Source organism: Bombina bombina, chromosome 3, assembly GCF_027579735.1.
Source record: "Bombina bombina isolate aBomBom1 chromosome 3, aBomBom1.pri, whole genome shotgun sequence".
NCBI classification, from domain to species: Eukaryota; Metazoa; Chordata; class Amphibia; order Anura; family Bombinatoridae; genus Bombina; species Bombina bombina.
In genome coordinates, this window is record NC_069501.1 from 1,218,649,416 (window position 1) to 1,218,669,681 (window position 20,266).

The window sequence follows — 20,266 nt, forward strand, 5'->3', positions numbered from 1 at the left end:
GTCCAATGGATAAAAAATTAGAGGGTTACCTTAAGAAAATGTTTGTTCAACAAGGTTTTATATTGCAACCCCTTGCATGTATCGCGCCGATTACGGCTGCGGCAGCATTTTGGATTGAGTCTCTGGAAGAGAACCTTAGTTCATCTACGCTAGACGACATTACGGACAGGCTTAGAGTCCTTAAACTAGCTAATTCATTCATTTCGGAGGCCGTAGTACATTTAACCAAACTTACGGCTAAGAACTCAGGATTCGCCATCCAGGCACGTAGGGCGCTGTGGCTAAAATCCTGGTCAGCTGATGTTACTTCTAAGTCCAAATTACTTAATATACCTTTCAAGGGGCAGTCTTTATTTGGGCCCGGTTTGAAAGAAATTATCGCTGACATTACAGGAGGTAAGGGCCACGCCCTACCTCAAGACAAAGCCAAAGCTAAGGCTAGACAGTCTAATTTTCGTCCCTTTCGGAATTTCAAAACAGGAGCAGCATCAACCTCCACTGCACCAAAACAGGAGGGAGCTGTTGCTCGTTACAGGCAAGGCTGGAAACCTAACCAGTCCTGGAACAAGGGCAAGCAGGCCAGGAAACCTGCTGCTGCCCCAAAGACAGCATGAACCGAGAGCCCTCGATCCGGGACCGGATCTAGTGGGGGGCAGACTTTCTCTCTTCGCCCAGGCCTGGGCAAGAGATGTTCAGGATCCCTGGGCGCTAGAGATCATATCTCAGGGATACCTTCTAGACTTCAAATTATCTCCCCCAAGAGGGAGATTTCATCTGTCAAGGTTGTCAACAAACCAGATAAAGAAAGAAGCGTTTCTACGCTGTGTACAAGATCTGTTATTAATGGGAGTGATCCATCCGGTTCCGCGGTCGGAACAAGGACAAGGGTTCTACTCAAACCTGTTTGTGGTTCCCAAAAAAGAGGGAACTTTCAGACCAATCTTAGATTTAAAGATTCTAAACAAATTCCTAAGAGTTCCATCGTTCAAAATGGAAACTATTCGGACAATCTTACCCATGATCCAAAAGGGTCAGTACATGACCACAGTGGATTTAAAAGATGCTTACCTTCACATACCGATTCACAAAGATCATCACCGGTACCTAAGGTTTGCCTTCTTAGACAGGCACTACCAGTTTGTAGCTCTTCCATTCGGATTGGCTACGGCTCCAAGAATCTTCACAAAGGTTCTGGGTGCCCTTCTGGCGGTACTAAGACCGCGAGGGATTTCGGTAGCTCCGTATCTAGACGACATTCTAATACAAGCTTCAAGCTTTCAAACTGCCAAGTCTCATACAGAGTTAGTTCTGGCATTTCTAAGGTCGCATGGATGGAAAGTGAACGAAAAGAAGAGTTCTCTTTTTCCTCTCACAAGAGTTCCATTCTTGGGGACTCTTATAGATTCTGTAGAAATGAAGATTTACCTGTCAGAAGACAGGTTAACAAAGCTTCTAAATGCATGCCGTGTCCTTCATTCCATTCAACACCCGTCAGTAGCTCAATGCATGGAAGTGATCGGCTTAATGGTAGCGGCAATGGACATAGTACCTTTTGCACGCCTACACCTCAGACCGCTGCAATTGTGCATGCTAAGTCAGTGGAATGGGGATTACTCAGATTTGTCCCCTACTCTGAATCTGAATCAAGAGACCAGAAATTCTCTTCTATGGTGGCTTTATCGGCCACACCTGTCCAGGGGGATGCCATTCAGCAGGCCAGACTGGACAATTGTAACAACAGACGCCAGCCTACTAGGTTGGGGCGCTGTCTGGAATTCTCTGAAGGCTCAGGGACTATGGAATCAGGAGGAGAGTCTCCTTCCAATAAACATTCTGGAATTGAGAGCAGTTCTCAATGCCCTTCTGGCTTGGCCCCAATTAACAACTCGGGGGTTCATCAGGTTTCAGTCGGACAACATCACGACTGTAGCTTACATCAACCATCAGGGAGGGACAAGAAACTCCCTAGCAATGATGGAAGTATCAAAGATAATTCGCTGGGCAGAGTCTCACTCTTGCCACCTGTCAGCAATCCACATCCCGGGAGTGGAGAACTGGGAGGCGGATTTTTTGAGTCGCCAGACTTTTCATCCGGGGGAGTGGGAACTTCATCCGGAGGTCTTTGCCCAAATACTTCGACGTTGGGGCAAACCAGAGATAGATCTCATGGCGTCTCGCCAGAACGCCAAACTTCCTCACTACGGGTCCAGATCCAGGGATCCGGGAGCGGTTCTGATAGATGCTTTGACAGCACCTTGGAACTTCGGGATGGCTTATGTATTTCCACCCTTCCCGCTGCTTCCTCGATTGATTGCCAAAATCAAACAGGAGAGAGCATCAGTGATTCTAATAGCGCCTGCATGGCCACGCAGGACTTGGTATGCAGATCTAGTGGACATGTCATCCTGTCCGCCTTGGTCTCTACCTCTAAGACAGGACCTTCTGATACAGGGTCCATTCAGACATCAAAATCTAACTTCTCTGAAGCTGACTGCTTGGAAATTGAACGCTTGATTTTATCAAAACGTGGTTTTTCTGAGTCGGTTATTGATACCCTGATACAGGCTAGGAAGCCTGTTACCAGAAAGATTTACCATAAAATATGGCGTAAATACCTATACTGGTGCGAATCCAAACGTTACTCCTGGAGTAAGGTTAGGATCCCTAGGATATTGTCCTTTCTACAAGAAGGTTTAGAAAAGGGTTTATCAGCTAGTTCATTAAAGGGACAGATTTCAGCTCTGTCCATCTTGTTACACAGGCGTCTGTCAGAAAATCCAGACGTCCAGGCTTTTTGTCAGGCTTTAGCTAGGATCAAGCCTGTGTTTAAAGCTGTTGCTCCGCCATGGAGTTTAAACTTAGTTCTTAACGTTTTACAGGGTGTTCCGTTTGAACCCCTTCATTCCATTGATATAAAATTGTTATCTTGGAAAGTTCTGTTTTTAATGGCTATTTCCTCGGCTCGAAGAGTCTCTGAGTTATCAGCTTTACATTGTGATTCTCCTTATCTGATTTTTCACTCAGACAAGGTAGTTCTGCGTACTAAACCTGGGTTCTTACCTAAGGTAGTCACTAACAGGAATATCAATCAAGAGATTGTTGTTCCATCCTTGTGTCCAAATCCTTCTTCAAAGAAGGAACGTCTTCTACACAATCTGGATGTAGTTCGTGCCCTCAAGTTCTACTTGCAGGCAACTAAAGATTTTCGCCAAACTTCTTCCCTGTTTGTCGTTTATTCTGGACAGAGGAGAGGTCAAAAAGCTTCTGCTACCTCTCTCTCTTTTTGGCTTCGTAGCATAATACGTTTAGCCTATGAGACTGCTGGACAGCAGCCTCCTGAAAGAATTACAGCTCACTCCACTAGAGCTGTGGCTTCCACTTGGGCCTTTAAGAATGAGGCCTCTGTTGAACAGATTTGCAAGGCTGCAACTTGGTCTTCGATTCATACTTTTTCCAAATTTTACAAATTTGACACTTTTGCTTCTTCGGAGGCTATTTTTGGGAGAAAGGTTCTTCAGGCAGTGGTTCCTTCTGTATAATGAGCCTGCCTATCCCTCCCGTCATCCGTGTACTTTTGCTTTGGTATTGGTATCCCAGAAGTAATGATGACCCGTGGACTGATCACACATAACAGAAGAAAACATAATTTATGCTTACCTGATAAATTCCTTTCTTCTGTTGTGTGATCAGTCCACGGCCCCGCCCTGTTTTAAGGCAGGTAAATATCTTTTAAATTATACTCCAGTCACCACTTCACCCTTGGTTACTCCTTTCTCGTTGATTCTTGGTCGAATGACTGGGACTGACGTAGAGGGGAGGAGCTATATGCAGCTCTGCTGGGTGAATCCTCTTGCATTTCCTGTTGGGGAGGAGTTATATCCCAGAAGTAATGATGACCCGTGGACTGATCACACAACAGAAGAAAGGAATTTATCAGGTAAGCATAAATTATGTTTTTTATAACATTTGAAATAACACTACTGTAAGGTGATGCAAAGCAAAAACTTCTATATAGACTTTTACATTTTCTTAATGCACAATAAAAAAAGTTTTGTGTGTATTTTTGTCATGTGGTAGTCATTGCTATGCACCACTCTACAGTTGAGGAGGTAATTTTTCTTTAAGTTACAACTACCATTTCTATCAGAAAGTGGTGCAAAGCAGTAATTAACTAATGAAAAAGTGAATGGTCTTGCAGTGATTGACAAATTAAAAAGTGAATGGTCTTTTAATGTGTGTGTATGCATTTATTTATACATATACATGTGTGTGCATAACCCACACACACACACACACTAAAAAAAATATATATATTGCAAATACCACCTCTTCTGAAAGGCAGTTGAAAGCAATCATAACCATTTTATATAATGATTTTTATATTTTGAATTTAGATATTTCATTGATTGTTATTGCTTCAAACCATCTTTCATAAAAGTTGATATTAGTAATTTATTTTTAGTGTCTTATAGTTCTTCATTTTTTTCTAAAATCTGTTGCTAGGTAACATGCATATTCTTCTACAGTGCACCAACAGAGGCCAACATGAAAACATGTGCCTAGTAGAGGGCTCCTCTGAGGTCATGGGACAGAATACAAAGAGAAAACCTAGGTTTTAATATGTCAGCTCCCTATACATCCTGCAGGCAGTGGCTTAGCAGGGAACATAGCTAGGTAATAAACAGAGAGAAAAGTCAAATATCCCACCTCCAAAGTATTGGTTAAAGATAAATGTCTTGAATTTAAGTACAATATTGCCATGGGCAGAGTCTGGATGGAGATGGTAAACTGGATTAAGGGGAAACATTTTGGCATTGCATTATATCATGGAGACTATGAGGACAATAAGACTGCAATGTCCTACGTTCATTTCCAAGTGGGAACAAAAAGTCAAGCAATTTAAGGAAGCCAGCATATTATTTCTATGTGTTCCGAATCACATGGTATGAGTTATAAGGCACAGTTCCAACCTAACATCAATCTTCAAATATTTAAGTTTTTCAGCAGATTTCAATCTCCTCGGTATGGCAGAGTTAGAAGCTGTATGGGAGATGGGACCAATACCACTGATTCTTCTGTTGCTGTACTTATAATTATTATTATTACTGGTATTATTATCGGTTATTTGTAGAGCTCCAACAGATTCCACAGCACTTTAAACATAGGCGGAATTCAAGGAAACATTTATAGGGATTAAACGGGTAGAGGGCCCTGCCAAGAGTCGCACTGTTGTAGTCAGTTTTAAAGAAGGTGATCTACAAACAGCATGGCTCTTAGGCTTACATGCTAAGGGGGTTCAAGGGAATATCAATGGAGGTTAGGAACTGGTATAAAGGTTAGTGTAGGTTGTATGCATCCCTGAACAGTAGAGTCTTTAGGGATCGCTTTAAACTTTCAAAACTAGGGGAGTCTTGTGGAGCGAGGTAGAGAGTTCCACAAGATGGGAGCCAGTCTGGACAAGTCCTGTAAACGGGAGTGTGAGGAGGTAACGAGAGGAGGAGAGTAGGAGGTCATGAGCAGAGCGAATGGGACGAGAGGGAGAGTATCTGGAGACAAGGTCTGAGCTATAGGGGGGAGCAGTGCAGTTAAGGGCTTTGTATGTCAGAGCAAGAATTTTGTGTTTAATCCTGGATGCAAGAGGAAGCCAGTGAAGGGATTTGTCAGAGAGGTGCAGCAGATGAAGAGCGACGTGTAAGGAAAATAAGCCTGGCAGAGGCATTCATTATGGATTGTAAAGGAGCTAGGGAGGACAGAGTTGTGGTAATCGAGGCGGAAAATTGTGTCTTGTGTAAGGAAATGTCTGATTTTAGATATGTTTGTTAAAGTGGAAGCGGCAGGATTTAGCCAAGGACTGAATGTGAGGAGTGAAAGAAAGATCTGAGTCAAGTGTGTCGCCACCAAGACATCGGGCATGCGGGGTAGGGGTAATTATGGAATTGTCGACAGTTGTAGACAGATTGGGGATGGAGATTTTGTGAGAAGGGGGGAAAATAAGGAGCTCAGTACATAAGGAGACGAGCAATATTCATTTCAGTTCTTCGTTTAAGTAATGGGTACCACAGCTTCCTTGGCCAGACAACTAGCAATAATATCACCTAAGATAATATCAGTATATCTGTGAGTTGTGTATTAGGAACCAATATTCCATCCAAATACTGAAAAGTTAAAGTTGAACGCCTGTTTATAGAATGGTAGAGACTACAGCTCCTAGATATTTAAGATCCTGTAATTTGAATTGTACTACAAGCAAGAAAAAAATATATACTCTGTTAACGTACAGTATTCTAGAATCTGGGGTATTTTTTGCTTGGGTGATGCATCATAATGACTCTAACACTAATGCTGTCTCTTGCAATTTGTGTATGCCTTTTCAAAAACAATTTAGCTCAAATAATCAAAGTTCAGGTTTCTTTGCTATATTAGCTATTTCTTGAATAAAAAGAGTACAAGAACCTCTGATTATTCAGTTATTTCAAGCATTACTTCACCTTCTTCTTTCAAAGAGTCCAGTTATGACCTAGCTCTTGTGCTATGTATTATTGCACAGGGTAACCCTGAAGACCCATCTCCAGCAAGGACTATTTTCAAGGCTTAATCTACACAGGCAGGTTTAAAGGGACAGTAAAGTAAAAATTAAACTTTCATGATTCAGTGCATTAATTACTTTTTTCTCTTTTGTAGAAAAGCATACCTGAGTAGGCTCCGTTGTAGCAATTCACTACTGGGAGCTAGATGCTAATTAGTGGCTTCACATATATGCCTCTTGTCGTCGTCCTCCCATAAGTGCATTGCTGCTCCTTTAAGGTGATAGAGAGGGGATGGTCTTAAGGTGATAGAGGGGAATTGTCATTTTCTATCCATTCACCGTAAAGGAGGGTCTTACCTAGTATATATTATCTTTTATATGAAGTGGATATAATTTGTTGTCTGTTTTTACCCCATTCCTTTGTTGAACCAATTGTTTCTCTCCAAAAGGTCTAGTAAAGAGTTTTATTTAATAATCGGTTAATGTCATGTTGGCCTTCAGGTTTGATGAATTTGATGAAGCAATTGACGAAGCAATAGAAGATGACATTCGAGATGGTGATGGTGGAGGTGGTAGGTAGATTCCTGTCTTCTCTATAGAGTTTGCTCTTGCTAATATTAACACATACAATCTTGAAGTGTTTAGGTGTTTGTGAGGGTAGCTCTTGGCTTGGTGAACTTGAATATTATTGGCAGATTATACACAAAATATGATTCCATTTATTTAACTTGGTCTATTGGGATGGAAATACAAAAAAATCCATACATCTGGTTCACATAATTTTTGCAAATAGATAAAATATTTAGTGATTATTTGGACCTAGGTAGTCACAGTAAATGTTGTGCTGCTGTTTTTACACTTTTCATCTAATGCCACATAGTACAATTGATTTTTACAAGTATCAAAATCATTCTAAACATTTTAGACACCCTTTTTCTTAGATTGGATGTTTAATTTTAAATGATTTCAGACTTAAAGGGAGAGTTTACACAATTTTCTCCCCTTTAAGTTGTTTCCAATTATCATTTTTACCTGCTGTATATTACATTTTTTAGTAACTCGTTTATTCTTATTGTGTCATATGATTTAGCCTGTGGAATCCCAACCTACACTGAACATTTCTATACTGGTATCTAGGCTATTGACAAACTTATGTAAACACAGACTGTAGAAGAAATTACACTCCCATTGGGGTGCAGTAGTTTTAAGTAATACAATGTTAATTTTCCAGTGTTCTCTTTAAAGGGACATTATACTAGATTTTGCTTTGCATAAATGTTTTGTAGCCCCAAAGTTTTAGGAGAATACTGATGTATACCTACTCCAGCTTGCTCCTGTTTGTGTAAAGGGTCTTTTCATATGCAGAGGAAGGGGGAGGGGGTGTCTGCTTTTTTTGCTATAGAACCACTTGCAGTGGATGTTCCTGCTAACCTTTTCAACAGCTAAACTGAGAGCTTTCTAAGTAAGTTTTTAAACAGTTTAATGCTGGCTTTTTAGATCAGTATCTGCACATACTATTCTTTATAGTAGTGTCTCTATTACATGCAGTTAAATGAAAATTGGTGTGTACTGTCCCTTTAAGGATTGAGCTTTGATTTACAAGAAAATGTAAGATAGTGTTTTCCGTAATGAATAACATTGTTGCAAAACTGCTGCCGTTCTGCAGACACGTGCACACTCCTAAATTGACTTGCCTGCTTTCTTTCATGTAAATGGCAAGAGTCCATGAGCTAGTGACATATGGGATATACATTCCTACCAGGAGGAGGGGGCAAAGTTTCCCAAACCTCAAAAGGCCTATAAATACACCTCCCACCACACACATACTTCAGTTTTACAAACTTTGCCTCCTATGGAGGTGGTGAAGTAAGTTTGTGCTTGATTTTTATTATTTCTTCTATAAGGGCTTCTAAGCATTCTGAAGCCCAATTCCTCTGAGTACAGTGTTTGTCAGAGGGACGTGAAGAGAGTATTGCCTGTTGATTTTTATGGTTTCTCTCGCAGGAAATCTTTTCAAGGATTCTCTATTATCGGTTGTAGGGATTCATCTCCTACCTCCCTTTTCAGATCGACGATATACTCTTATACCATTACCTCTGCTGATAGTTTTCAGTACTGGTTTGGCTGTCTGCTATATCTTGATGGGTGTCTTCGGTAAGTATGTATCATTATTTAAGACACTGTCAGCTATGTTTGGCTGTAATAATATAAAGTTTTAAATAAATGTATTTACTTATATTTGCCATGAGTCAGGTCTATGTGTTTTTTCCTTTGCAGTCTCAGTATGAGAATCATGTTTTAGGAAGTTTATTTAAAAAAAAAAAATTCTTAACTGGGGTTTAGTTTTTCCAATTTGAATTGTTTTTTCCTTAAATTTCAGGGGCAAATCTAGACTTGCGAGAGTGCAAAATGCTGTTATTTATTGAAATAGTTTTTTAATGAATATTTTTTGACGCAAATTTGCGTCTATGGTTTTGTCATTTCCTGTGTCTTTATTGACGTTTGTTTGGCGCAAAGTTGCGCTTGTTATGACTCGAGTTGCGTCATTACCGGATGTTTGACGCCAACAAAAATTTCACTTTGCGTTGTGTGTCATATTTGGCGCCAAATATGTTTTTGGTTATATTACCACACTTCCTTTATGCTCCCTGCTCTCTTTATATTTTAGAGGGCTATACTTTTCTGCTTATTTAAAATATGCATTTTTTCCCCATTCCTGAAACTGCTATATGAGAAAATTGGATATTTTGTTTAAATGTTATTTTTTTTCTTTTACATTTTGCAAGATGTCTTAGTCTGCTACTGTAGGAACCATACTGCCTGAACACAGTTCTAACCAAAGCTAAGTGTATCTGTTGTAAGCAAGCTGAGATTATATCTCCGGCTTGATTTATGTAACAGTTGTCATGATAAGCTTTTGCATGCTGATAATGTTTCTATTAGTACTAGTACAGCACCTGTTGTTCCCTCAACATCTAATGTACATGATATCCCTATTGATATGAAGAATTATATTGCTGATGCAATACAAAAGGCTATGTCTGCTATTCCACCTTCTAATAAACGTAAAACGTCTTTTAAAACTTCTCATAAAACTGATGAAATTTGTGATGACCGACAACATACTGAAATATCTTCCCCTGAAGAGGATCTCTCTGGTTCAGAAGATCCTACTTCAGACATTGAAATTGATGAATCTTCTTATCTTTTTAAGATTGAATATATTCAGTCTTTGTTGAAAGAAATATTGGTTACTTTGGATATTGAGGAGTCTGATCCTCTTGATAACAAAACCAGTAAACGTTTAAATTCTGTTTTTAAACCTTCTGTGATTACTCCTGAGGTTTTTCCTGTTCCAGATGTGGTTTCCTATGCGATTGCTAAGGAATGGTCTAAGCCTGGTGCTTCTTTTAATCCTCCTTCTATTAAGAAGTTATATCCTTTATCAGTGGCTATTTTGAAGTTTTGGGGAAAAGTCCCTAAGGTTGATGGGGCTATTTCTTCTCTTGCCAAACGTACTACTATTCCTATGGAAGATAGTACTTCTTTTAAGGATCCTTTAGATAGGAAGATTGAATCTTATCTAAGGAAAGCTTATTTACATTCTGTCTATTCTCAGGCCTGCCATTTCTATGGCCGATGTTGCGGCTGCATCAACTATTTGGTTGGATAGATTAGCACTTCAGGAAACAGATTCTGATTTGTCTAGCATTGTTAGTTTGCTTCAACATTTTTATATCATCAAGATTGATGTTAAATGTATGTCTTTAGCTAGAAGAGCCTTATGACTTAAATCATGGAATGCTGACATCTAAATCTAGATTACGATCTCTATCTTTCTAGGGTAATAATTTATTTGGTTCTCAGTTGGATTCTGTTATTTCCACTATCACTGGGGGGAAGGGAGTTTTTTGCCCCAAGATAAAAAGTCTAAGGGTAAATATAAAGCTTCTAATCGGTTTGGTTCCTTTCATCAGAATAGAGAACAAAAAAGCACCCCTGATTCCAATTGGAAGCCATCTTCAAGTTGGAATAAATCCAAGCCTTAAAAGAAGCCAAAGCCAGCCCCTAAGACTGCATGAAGGTGCGGCCCTCAATCCAGTTCAACTGCTGGGGGGCAGATTGAAATTATTTCAAAACATTTGGGCAGATTCTGTTCAGTATCAGTGGTTTCAGAGGATTGTCTCTCAAGGGTATCGAATAGGTTTTAGAATAAGACGACCTGTGAGAAGATTCTTTCTCATGTTCCAATAAATACTGTGAATGCTCAGGCTTTTTTGAAGTGTGTTTTAGATCTGGAACTTTCAGGGGTGATTACACTAGTTCCGCTTCGGGAACATGATCTGGATTTTTATTTAAATCTATTCATTGTCCCAAAGAAAGAAAATACATTCAGACCAGTTCTGGATCTGAAGTTTTTGAATCGTTTTGTAAGGGTCCCAACTTTCTGCCTTTTGTTCAGCAAGGTCATCTCCGCAATAGACTTACAGGACGCTTATCTACACATTCCGATTCATCCAGATCACTATTGGTTTCTGAGATTCTCTTTCCTAGACAAGCATTACCAATTTGTCGCTCTTCCATTTGGCCTAGCGACAGCTGCAAGAATCTTTTCTTAGATTCTCGTGCCCTTCTATCTGTAATCAGAGAGCAGGGTATTGCAATTTCCTTATTTGGATGATATCTTAATACTGGCTCAATCTTTTCATTTAGCAGAATCTCACACGAATCAATTAGTGTGTTTCTTCAAAGACATGGTTGGAGGATCATTTTACCAAAGAGTTTCTTGATTCCTCAAACAAGGGTCACCTATTTAGGTTTCCAGATAGATTCAGTGTCCATGACTCTGTCTTTAACAGACAAGGGACGAATGAAATTGGTTTTAGCCGTCGAAACCTTCAGTCTCGATCATTTCCTTCAGTGGCTATGCGCATGGAAGTTTTAGGTCTCATGACTGCAGCATCAGACGCGATCCCCTTTGCATGCTGAATCAATGGTGCAGGAATTATACTCGGATATCACAATTGATATTCTTAAATCCCAGCATTCTACTCTCTCTGACTTGGTGGTTAGACCATCATCGTATTATTCAAGGGGCCTCTTTTGTTTGTCCAACCTGGACTGTAATCACAACAGATGCAAGTCTTACAGGTTGGGGAGCTGTCTAGGGGTCTCTGACAGCACAAGGGGTTTGGAATCCTCTAGAGGCAAGGTTACCAATCAATATCTTAGACCTCTGTGCTATTTTCAGGGCTCTTCAGGCTTGGGCCTCTAATAAAGGTCTTGCGGACCTGATCCAACAGTGCGGATCAGGTCCGCAAGACCTCGCTAAATACGGAGAGCAATATGCTCTCCGCATTTAACATTGCACCAGCAGCTCACAAGAGCTGCTGGTGCAACGCCACCCCTGCTGACTCACGGCCAATCGGCCGACAGCAGGGAGGTGTCAATCAACCCGATCGCACTCGATCGGGTTGAATTGCGACGATGTCTGACCGCCTGCTCAGAGCAGGCGGACAGGTTATGGAGCAGCGGTCTTTGTGACCGCTGCTTCATAACTGGTGTTTCTGGCGAGCATCTGCGATTTATATCCCAGGTATAGACAATTGGGAAGTGGATTATCTCAGCCGTCAGACTTTGCATCCGGGGGAGTGGTCTCTCCATCCAGATATGTTTTTTTTCAGATTGTACAGATGTGGGGTCTTTGACAAATAGATCTGATGGATTCCCATCTAAACAGGAAACTTCCCAGATACCTTTCCAGGTCCCAGGGATTCTCAGGCGGAGATGGTGGATGTGTTAGCAGTTCCTTGGTCTTACCAACTGGCTTATATTTTTCCACCTCTCTAGTTCTTCTTCCAAGGGTGATCTCCAAGATCATAATGGAACAATCTCATGTGTTTCTGATAGCACCAGCATGTCCTCACATGTTTTGTCCGGATGTCCAGTTGCCAACCTTCTGTCTCAAGGGCCGTTTTTCCATCAGGATCTCAAATCGCTAAATTTGAAGGTATGGAAATTGAACGTTTAGTGCTTAGTCATAGAGGTTTCTCTGACTCAGTGATCAATACTATGTTGCAGGCTCGAAAGTCTGTTTCAAGGAAGATTTATTATCGGGTTTGCAAAACCTATATTTCATGGTGTTCTTCTCATAAATTCTCTTGACATTCTTTTAGAATTCCTAGAATTTTACAGTTTCTTCAGGATGGTTTGGATAAAGGTTTGTCTGCAAGTACTTTGAAGGGACAAATCTCTGCTCTTTCTGTTTTATTTCATAGAAAGATTGCTAAACTTCCTGATATTCACGGTTTTGTTCAGGCTTTGGTCCATATCAAGCCTGTTATTACGTCTATTTCTCCTCCATGGAGTCTTAATTTTGGTTTTGAAGGTTTTGCAGGCTCCTCCTTTTGAGCCTATGCATTCTTTGGATATTAAAGGGAAATGAAACCCACATTTTTTCTTTCATGATTTAGAAAGAATATGCCATTTAAAACAACTTTCCAATGTACTTTTTAATCTTATTTGCTTCATTTTCTTGATATCCTTTGTTTAAAAGCATATCTAGATATGCTCAGTAGCTCCTGATTGGTGGCTGCACATAGATGCCTTGTGATTGGCTCACACATGTGCATTGCTATTTCTTCAACAAATGTTATCTAAAGAATGAAGCAAATTAGGTAAAAGTAAATTGGAATGTTGTTTAAAATTATATTCTCCATCTGAGTCATGAAAGAAAATTTTTGGGTTTCATGTCCCTTTAAGCTACTTTCTTGGAAAGTATTGTTCTTTTTGGCTATCTCTTCTGCTAGAAGAGTTTCTGAATTGTCTGCTCTCTGTGAGTCTCTCTATTTGATTTTCCATCATGATAAAGCTGTTTTGCGGACTTTGTTTAAATTTCTTCCTAAGGTTGTGAATTCTAGCAACATTAGTAGGGAAATTGTTGCTCCTTCCTTGTGTCCGAATACTAAGAATTTTCTTGAAAAATCGTTACTCTTTGGATGTGGTAAGGGCTTTGAATACTATGTTGAGGCTACTAAGGATTTCAGGAAGACTTCTAGTCTATTTGTTGTCTTTTCCGGTTCTAGGAAAGGTCAGAAAGCCTCTGCCATTTCTTTGGCATCTTGGTTAAAGCTTTTGATTCACAAGGCTTATTTGGAGGCGGGACAGTCTCCGCCTCAGAGAATTATAGCTCATTCTACTAGATCGGTTGCCACTTCTTGGGCTTTTAAGAATGAAGCTTCAGTTTATCAGCTTTGCAAAGCAGCAACTTGGTCTTCTTTGCATACAATTACAAAATGTTACCATTTTGATGTGTTTGTTTCTTCTGAAGCAGTCTTTGATAGAAAAGTTCTTCAGGCAGCTGTCTGTTTGATTCTTCTGTTTTTAAGAAGAACTTATTTTTTGGATTTAATTTCTCAGCGGAAATAGCTGTTTTTATTTTATCCCTCCCTCTCTAGTGACTCTTCTGTGGACTTCCACATTGTCATTATCCCATATGTCACTAGCTCATGGACTCTTGCCATTTACATGAACAAAAACATAATTTATGAACTTACCTGATAAATTCATTTCTTTCATAATGGCAAGAGTCCATAAGGCCCACCTTGTTTTTGGTGGTTATATTGTTTTGTATAAAAGCACAATATTATTTTCCAGTTCCTCTTTTTTTGTATGCTTTTTTTACTCTTTTTTTACACCTCACTACTTGGCTATATGTTAAACTGAAGTATGTGTGTGGTGGGAGGTGTATTTATAGGCATTTTAAAGTTTGGGAAACTTTGCCTCCTCCTGGTAGGAATGTATATCTCATAAGTCACTCACTCATGGACTTGCCATTATGAAAGAAATTAATTTATCAGGTAAGTTCTTACATAAAATGTTTTTCAACAAAGTATAACAGAAAAATGAAGACATTTTGATAATATAAGTAAATTGGATAGTTGTTTTAAATCATATGTTATCTGAATCATGAATTAAAAAAATTGGGTTTTATGTCCCTTCAACTGTATTATCCCATGTGGTGTGTTTGTTGTTGTTTTTTTGAGTCATCAGAAGCCAGATGTTACTGAGCTTCTGTATTATTCCAAGCGATGTGTAGTATGTAACAGGATCAAGCAACCTGCAGCATACTTATGTATGCAGCCTATCCAGGTAGGGTAGAATAAAAAGCACAGTTTGCAGAGGTAGTTACAGGAATCGATACAAAATAATGAACGTACATTGCATTGTTATACTTGAAGAGACAGTCTACACCAAAATTGTTATTGTAAAAAAAGATAGACAATGCCTTTACTACCAATTCCCCAGCTTTGCACAACCAACATTGTTATATTAATATACTTTATAACATTTAAACCTCTAAATTTCTGCCTCTTTCTAAGCCACTACAGACAACCTCTTATCGCATGCTTTCTTATTATTAGCTTTTTTTTACAACAGGAGACTGCTAGTTCATGTGGGACATATAGATAACATTGTGTTCATGCCCGTGGAGTTATTTAAGAGTTAGCACAACACAGCACTAATTGGCTAAAATGCAAGGCAATAGATAATGAATAAATAAATAGCTATGTGATCAGGGGGCTGTCAGAAGATGCTTAGATACAAGGTAATCACAGAGGTAAAAAGTGTATTAATATAACCGTGTTGGTTATGCAAAACTGGGGAATGGGTAGAAAAGGTATTATCTTTTTAAGCAATTCAAATGTTAGAGTAGACTGTCCCTTTTATTTTTATTTATTTTTGTCTGACAGAACATAGTTATGAAGCAACAGTTCTATATTTTCTGTGCATTCCTTATATTGGGATTCTTGCATTTATTCTTGAAATTCATTTAATTAACATCTTACTCCATTATGGTTGTTCTTATTTTTCAGGTGGAGGGCGAGGCAAGGATATGTCCAATATCACAGGTCACCGTGGGAAGGATATTTCCACCATCCTGGAAGGAGAAAAGATAGAGACTAAAAGACCACAAAGGACGGTTTCAAGGCGAAAAAAACGCAGGCGGCTGAATGACTTAGACAGTGATAGCAAGGAGGAAGAAGAAAGTGAGGATGACGAGTTCAAAATCAGTGAGGGGTGAGTTATTATTTTTATATATATAATTAAAAAAGAACATCTTCCTTTTAACATAATCATTATTGGTTCATGTCTAAATAGCCTGCTACCCGTTTACAGAGCATCTAAATTAATTGTATGTTAAACAGTATCCTTTGCAACTGTTAATATAAAATTCCTAACCCCACTGGTCATATATTCACTTTGCTAATGTCTAGTTGTTTGATAAAGGGATCGTTATACATACGGTGATCTCTGGATCATTTACACAATTTAATCCTCATAGGTCCCAAGATGAATTTGTGGTATCGAATGAAGACGTGGAGGAGAGTGAGGAAGACCAGCAGTCAAATGATAGCGACTTTGGAGTTCGTAGGCCGCGGCGCCATTACAGGCGACCAGTAAGAAAAAGCAGGAGACTGAAGCGAAGGAAGAGAAAGTATTCAGATGATGATGAAGAGGAGGATTCTGAAGAAGAGGAACAAGAGGAATCTGGTAAGTAGCATCAATGTGAAAACCACAGTTTTCCTACTTATTTTTGTTTTGTTTTTTTTAAGCACTGACAGTTAAAAATATATTTTAAAAGGTAGATGACACCACGCTTCTTTAATAGTAAAACAAATGTTAAACCAAAGTACACATAAAAAGAAAGACTGTGTAAAAAATAACTTTCTTCTTTTTTTTTTTTTTTGCTAAATCAGCGTATATCCCCTGCCTATAGTGACATAAGGGGCCTGACATGCGGAGAACTTAAAAGGACAGTGTAATCTAAAATGTTCTTGTATTTGTGTTCCTTATGATCCATTCTACCTGCTGGAATGTATTAAATCATTTACAAATAGCTTATTTACCTTTGTTTTGCTATTTTAAATAACTGATTATATCCAAACAGCCAGCAGAATTACATTACACATCCCAGTGAGGCGTGAGAGAGATAAAAATTGTGGTTTCAAAGAGCAAATCCAGCTATTTAATTTACAAAAATAAACACAAAGGAACACTTTCACATACATTTTATACGCTGCAGCTCATAGGACATGTCATTGGAAACACATTAAAGGGACACTAAACCCTATCTGAACCATGAAAGATTAATTTTGACTAGACTGTCCCTTTAGAAAATGAAGAAAATTTGATAGTATAGAAGTAATTTAGAAAGTTGCTTAAAATGGCATGCTGTATCTGAATCACAAAAGAAAGAAATTGGGTTCAGTGTCCCTTTACGGAGAAACCAATTTTACAGTACACTGTCCCTTTAAGTTGCATTCTGCCTTTTATGAACATGGGCAATAAAATACTCCCTGTTTCTCTAGTATTCACTGAACAGTAAACCAGCTTAAAGGGACAGTCTAGTCAAAATGAATCTTGCATGGTTCAGATAAGGCATGGAATTTTAAACTTTCCAATTTATTTTTATCATAAATTTACATTGTTCACTTGGTATTCTTTGTTAAAAGCTAAATCTAAGTAGGTTCAAACTGATTTCTAAGCTGTTGAATGCCACCTCTTATCTCAGTGCATTTTGACAGTTTTTCACAGACTGCGCTAGTTCATGTGTGCCATATAGATAACATTGTGCTCACTCCGTGGAGTTATTTGAGTCAACACTGATTGGCTAAAATGCAAGTTTGTAAAAAGAACTGAGATAACGGCGCAGTCTGCAAAGACTTAGATATAAGGTAATCACAGAGGTAAAAAGTATATTAATATAAATGTATTGGTTATGCAGAACTTGGGAAAGGGTAATAAATGGATTGTATTTCTCTTGCAAGGTGTATCCAGTCCACGGATTCATCCTTGTGGGATATTCTCATTCCCTACAGGAAGTGGCAAAGAGAGCACACAGCAGAGCTGTCCATATAGCTCCCCCTCTAGCTCCACCCCCCAGTCATTCTCTTTGCCGGCTCTAAGCACTAGGGTCTCTCTACGGGAGGGTAAAGTGAATGTGGTGTTAGAATTGTAGTTTTATATCTTCAATCTTTCTTCAAAGAAGGAACGTCTGTTGCACAATCTTGATGTAGTTCATGCTCTAAAGTTCTATTTGCAAGCAACTAAGGATTTCAGACAAACATCTTCCTTGTTTGTTATCTATTCTGGTAAGAGGAGAGGTCAGAAAGCGACTGCTACCTCTCTTTCCTTTTGGCTGAAAAGCATCATCCGTTTGGCCTATGAGACTGCTGGCCAGCAGCCTCCTGAAAGAATTACTGCTCATTCTACCAGAGCAGTGGCTTCCACATGGGCTTTCAAGAATGAGGCTTCTGTTGAACAGATTTGTAAGGCAGCGACTTGGTCTTCACTGCATACTTTTGCCAAATTTTACAAATTCGATACTTTTGCTTCTTCGGAGGCTATTTTTGGGAGAGAGGTTTTACAAGCAGTGGTGCCTTCCGTTTAAGGTACCTGTCTTGTTCCCTCCCTTCATCCGTGTCCTAAAGCTTTGGTATTGGTATCCCACAAGTAAAGGATGAATCCGTGGACTGGATACACCTTGCAAGAGAAAACAGAATTTATGCTTACCTGATAAATTACTTTCTCTTGCGGTGTATCCAGTCCACGGCCCGCCCTGGTAATTAAGTCAGGTAAAAAATATTTTTGTTTAAACTACAGTCACCACTGCACCCTATGGTTTCTCCTTTTTCTTCCTAACCTTTGGTCGAATGACTGGGGGGTGGAGCTAGAGGGGGAGCTATATGGACAGCTCTGCTGTGTGCTATCTTTGCCACTTCCTGTAGGGAATGAGAATATCCCACAAGTAAAGGATGAATCCGTGGACTGGATACACCGCAAGAGAAAGTAATTTATCAGGTAAGCATAAATTCTGTTTTTTAAACAATAACACTTTTCAAGTAGACTGTCCCTTTAAGTTGCTCTAGAAGATTTTACATCAAGCTATTTACACCTTCCTGTAGAGTCCTTAGCCCCCTTTTGTGGCTGTGAGAGGACTTAAAGGAACAGTCTACCATAGAATTGTTTTTGTTTTAAAAGATAGATAATCCCTTTATTACTCATTCCCCAGTTTTGCATAACCAACACAGTTATATTAATGTACTTTTTACCTTTGTGATTACCTTGTATCTAGGAACCTTCTTCCAGCCCCCTGATCACATGACTTTGACTGTTTATTATCTATTGTCTTAAATTTAGCATTGTTTTGTGCTAAATCTTAAATAACCCCCTGTGCCTGAACACATTGTTAACCCTTGATTGCAAAAGATAAAAGGAGTCCCACTGGGACCCTAACTTCTTCGTTCACATTACATTCACATAACAAAATAAAATGAAACAATCTTACCGGAATCTACGGCGTGGAACAGAAACACAGCCCTTCAAGTGTGACAGATAGTAGCATCGCTTCTGACATGGACTTGAGTGAAAAAAGGCAGGCAGCGAAACTCGTTAACGCTGATTGCAGTGACAGCGCTCAGAGCATACTGCTGAGAAATAGTCTTACATAATTTAGTGAAGTGGTCATCAAGGAACTTTGTTACACTTTGCTGAAAAGTAAGCCACGTGTACTCCATAATTTTACAGTAGCGGCATCGAAGTAAGCTGAGGATCCACAAATGACACAGTAGCACTAAAACAATAATAGGGAAAATGCAGTGACAAGCAAGATAGTACTGATTACTTAGCGGCTCCAGGAGCATTACCGCAGAGGGGGGGCGGGGGGTAGTATGAGGCCATCTTCTCTTCCACCTAATACCTCACATTTTTCCGGAACACTGGGGCTTATACCAAATTATCAGCTTCTATAAAGGCAGAATCCACTAATATGAACAGTAGATGCTGCAGATATGGCCTATCTCTACATTGTTGCAGGTATTTCATGTATTATGGCTCTTTCTGTAGTTTTTTTAATACTCCTTTCTAAGTTATCCTACTGCTCTCATACAGTGTGTGGGGGAGTTGCAGTTAATAAATGTCTGTTGTGCAAACTGGTCACTGTCCACCAGCACGACTTATGCTCTGTTCTGCAGTCCCATTCTCAGGCCCCAAGCATTGCTGCTGCAGCAGGAATAACACCTGTTTATGTTATGCAGGGTGGAGTGACTGATTTTACACCCACTTTTAAGAACCCCTTACCATCAGTGGTGTCTGAACCTATAGCAGCTATCCTGCCTATAAGTAAGCATAAGCTCAAGAATATCTCATCACATGAGATGAGTCTGGGGGTTCTTCTTCAGACAGGGAGGTTTCCTTAGAGGATTCAAGGAATCAGTTGATATTACTTTTCAATTCAAGATGGAGCATCTATGCTTCTTACTGAAGGAGGTCCTGAGGACTCTAGGGTTTAAGATGCTAATTGGGTTGCAGAAGAACCGTTACAGAAGTTAGATCTGATTTTCAGGCCTAAGTCTAAGGTTCCAGATTGCTTCTTGGTACCAACTTTGGTATCTGAGACCAAAGAATGGTATCTGAGACCTTCTCTCCATTGCCTACTTTTTAAAAACCTTTTTCTTTTTCCTGAAACCAATATGAAACTGGTGAGCTATGTCTATGGTTAATGGGGCGATTTCTACTTTAGCCAGAAAAAAACATTATACACTTTCAAAGATCCTATGGACAGGAAACTTGAGGGTTATCTCAGAAAGGCTTTTCATCAAGGTGAACTGTTATTTCAACCAGCAGTCAGAATTGCCGCTGTTGCAGGTGCCGTGGCATTCTGGTGTAACTCCTTAA

At 39.4% G+C, this 20,266-nt stretch overlaps 1 protein-coding gene across 1 annotated transcript in view; it reads left to right on the top strand.

Moving 5' to 3' along the window:
- RSF1 (remodeling and spacing factor 1) overlaps window positions 1-20,266 on the top strand; it is a 411,197-nt gene that overhangs the window by 383,540 nt on the left and 7,391 nt on the right. The window contains exons 5-7 of the mRNA XM_053705598.1: window positions 7,028-7,098; window positions 15,403-15,607; window positions 15,873-16,081. Of these exons, the coding sequence (XP_053561573.1) occupies window positions 7,028-7,098; window positions 15,403-15,607; window positions 15,873-16,081 (485 nt within the window). The remainder of the gene's footprint in view (window positions 1-7,027; window positions 7,099-15,402; window positions 15,608-15,872; window positions 16,082-20,266) is intronic.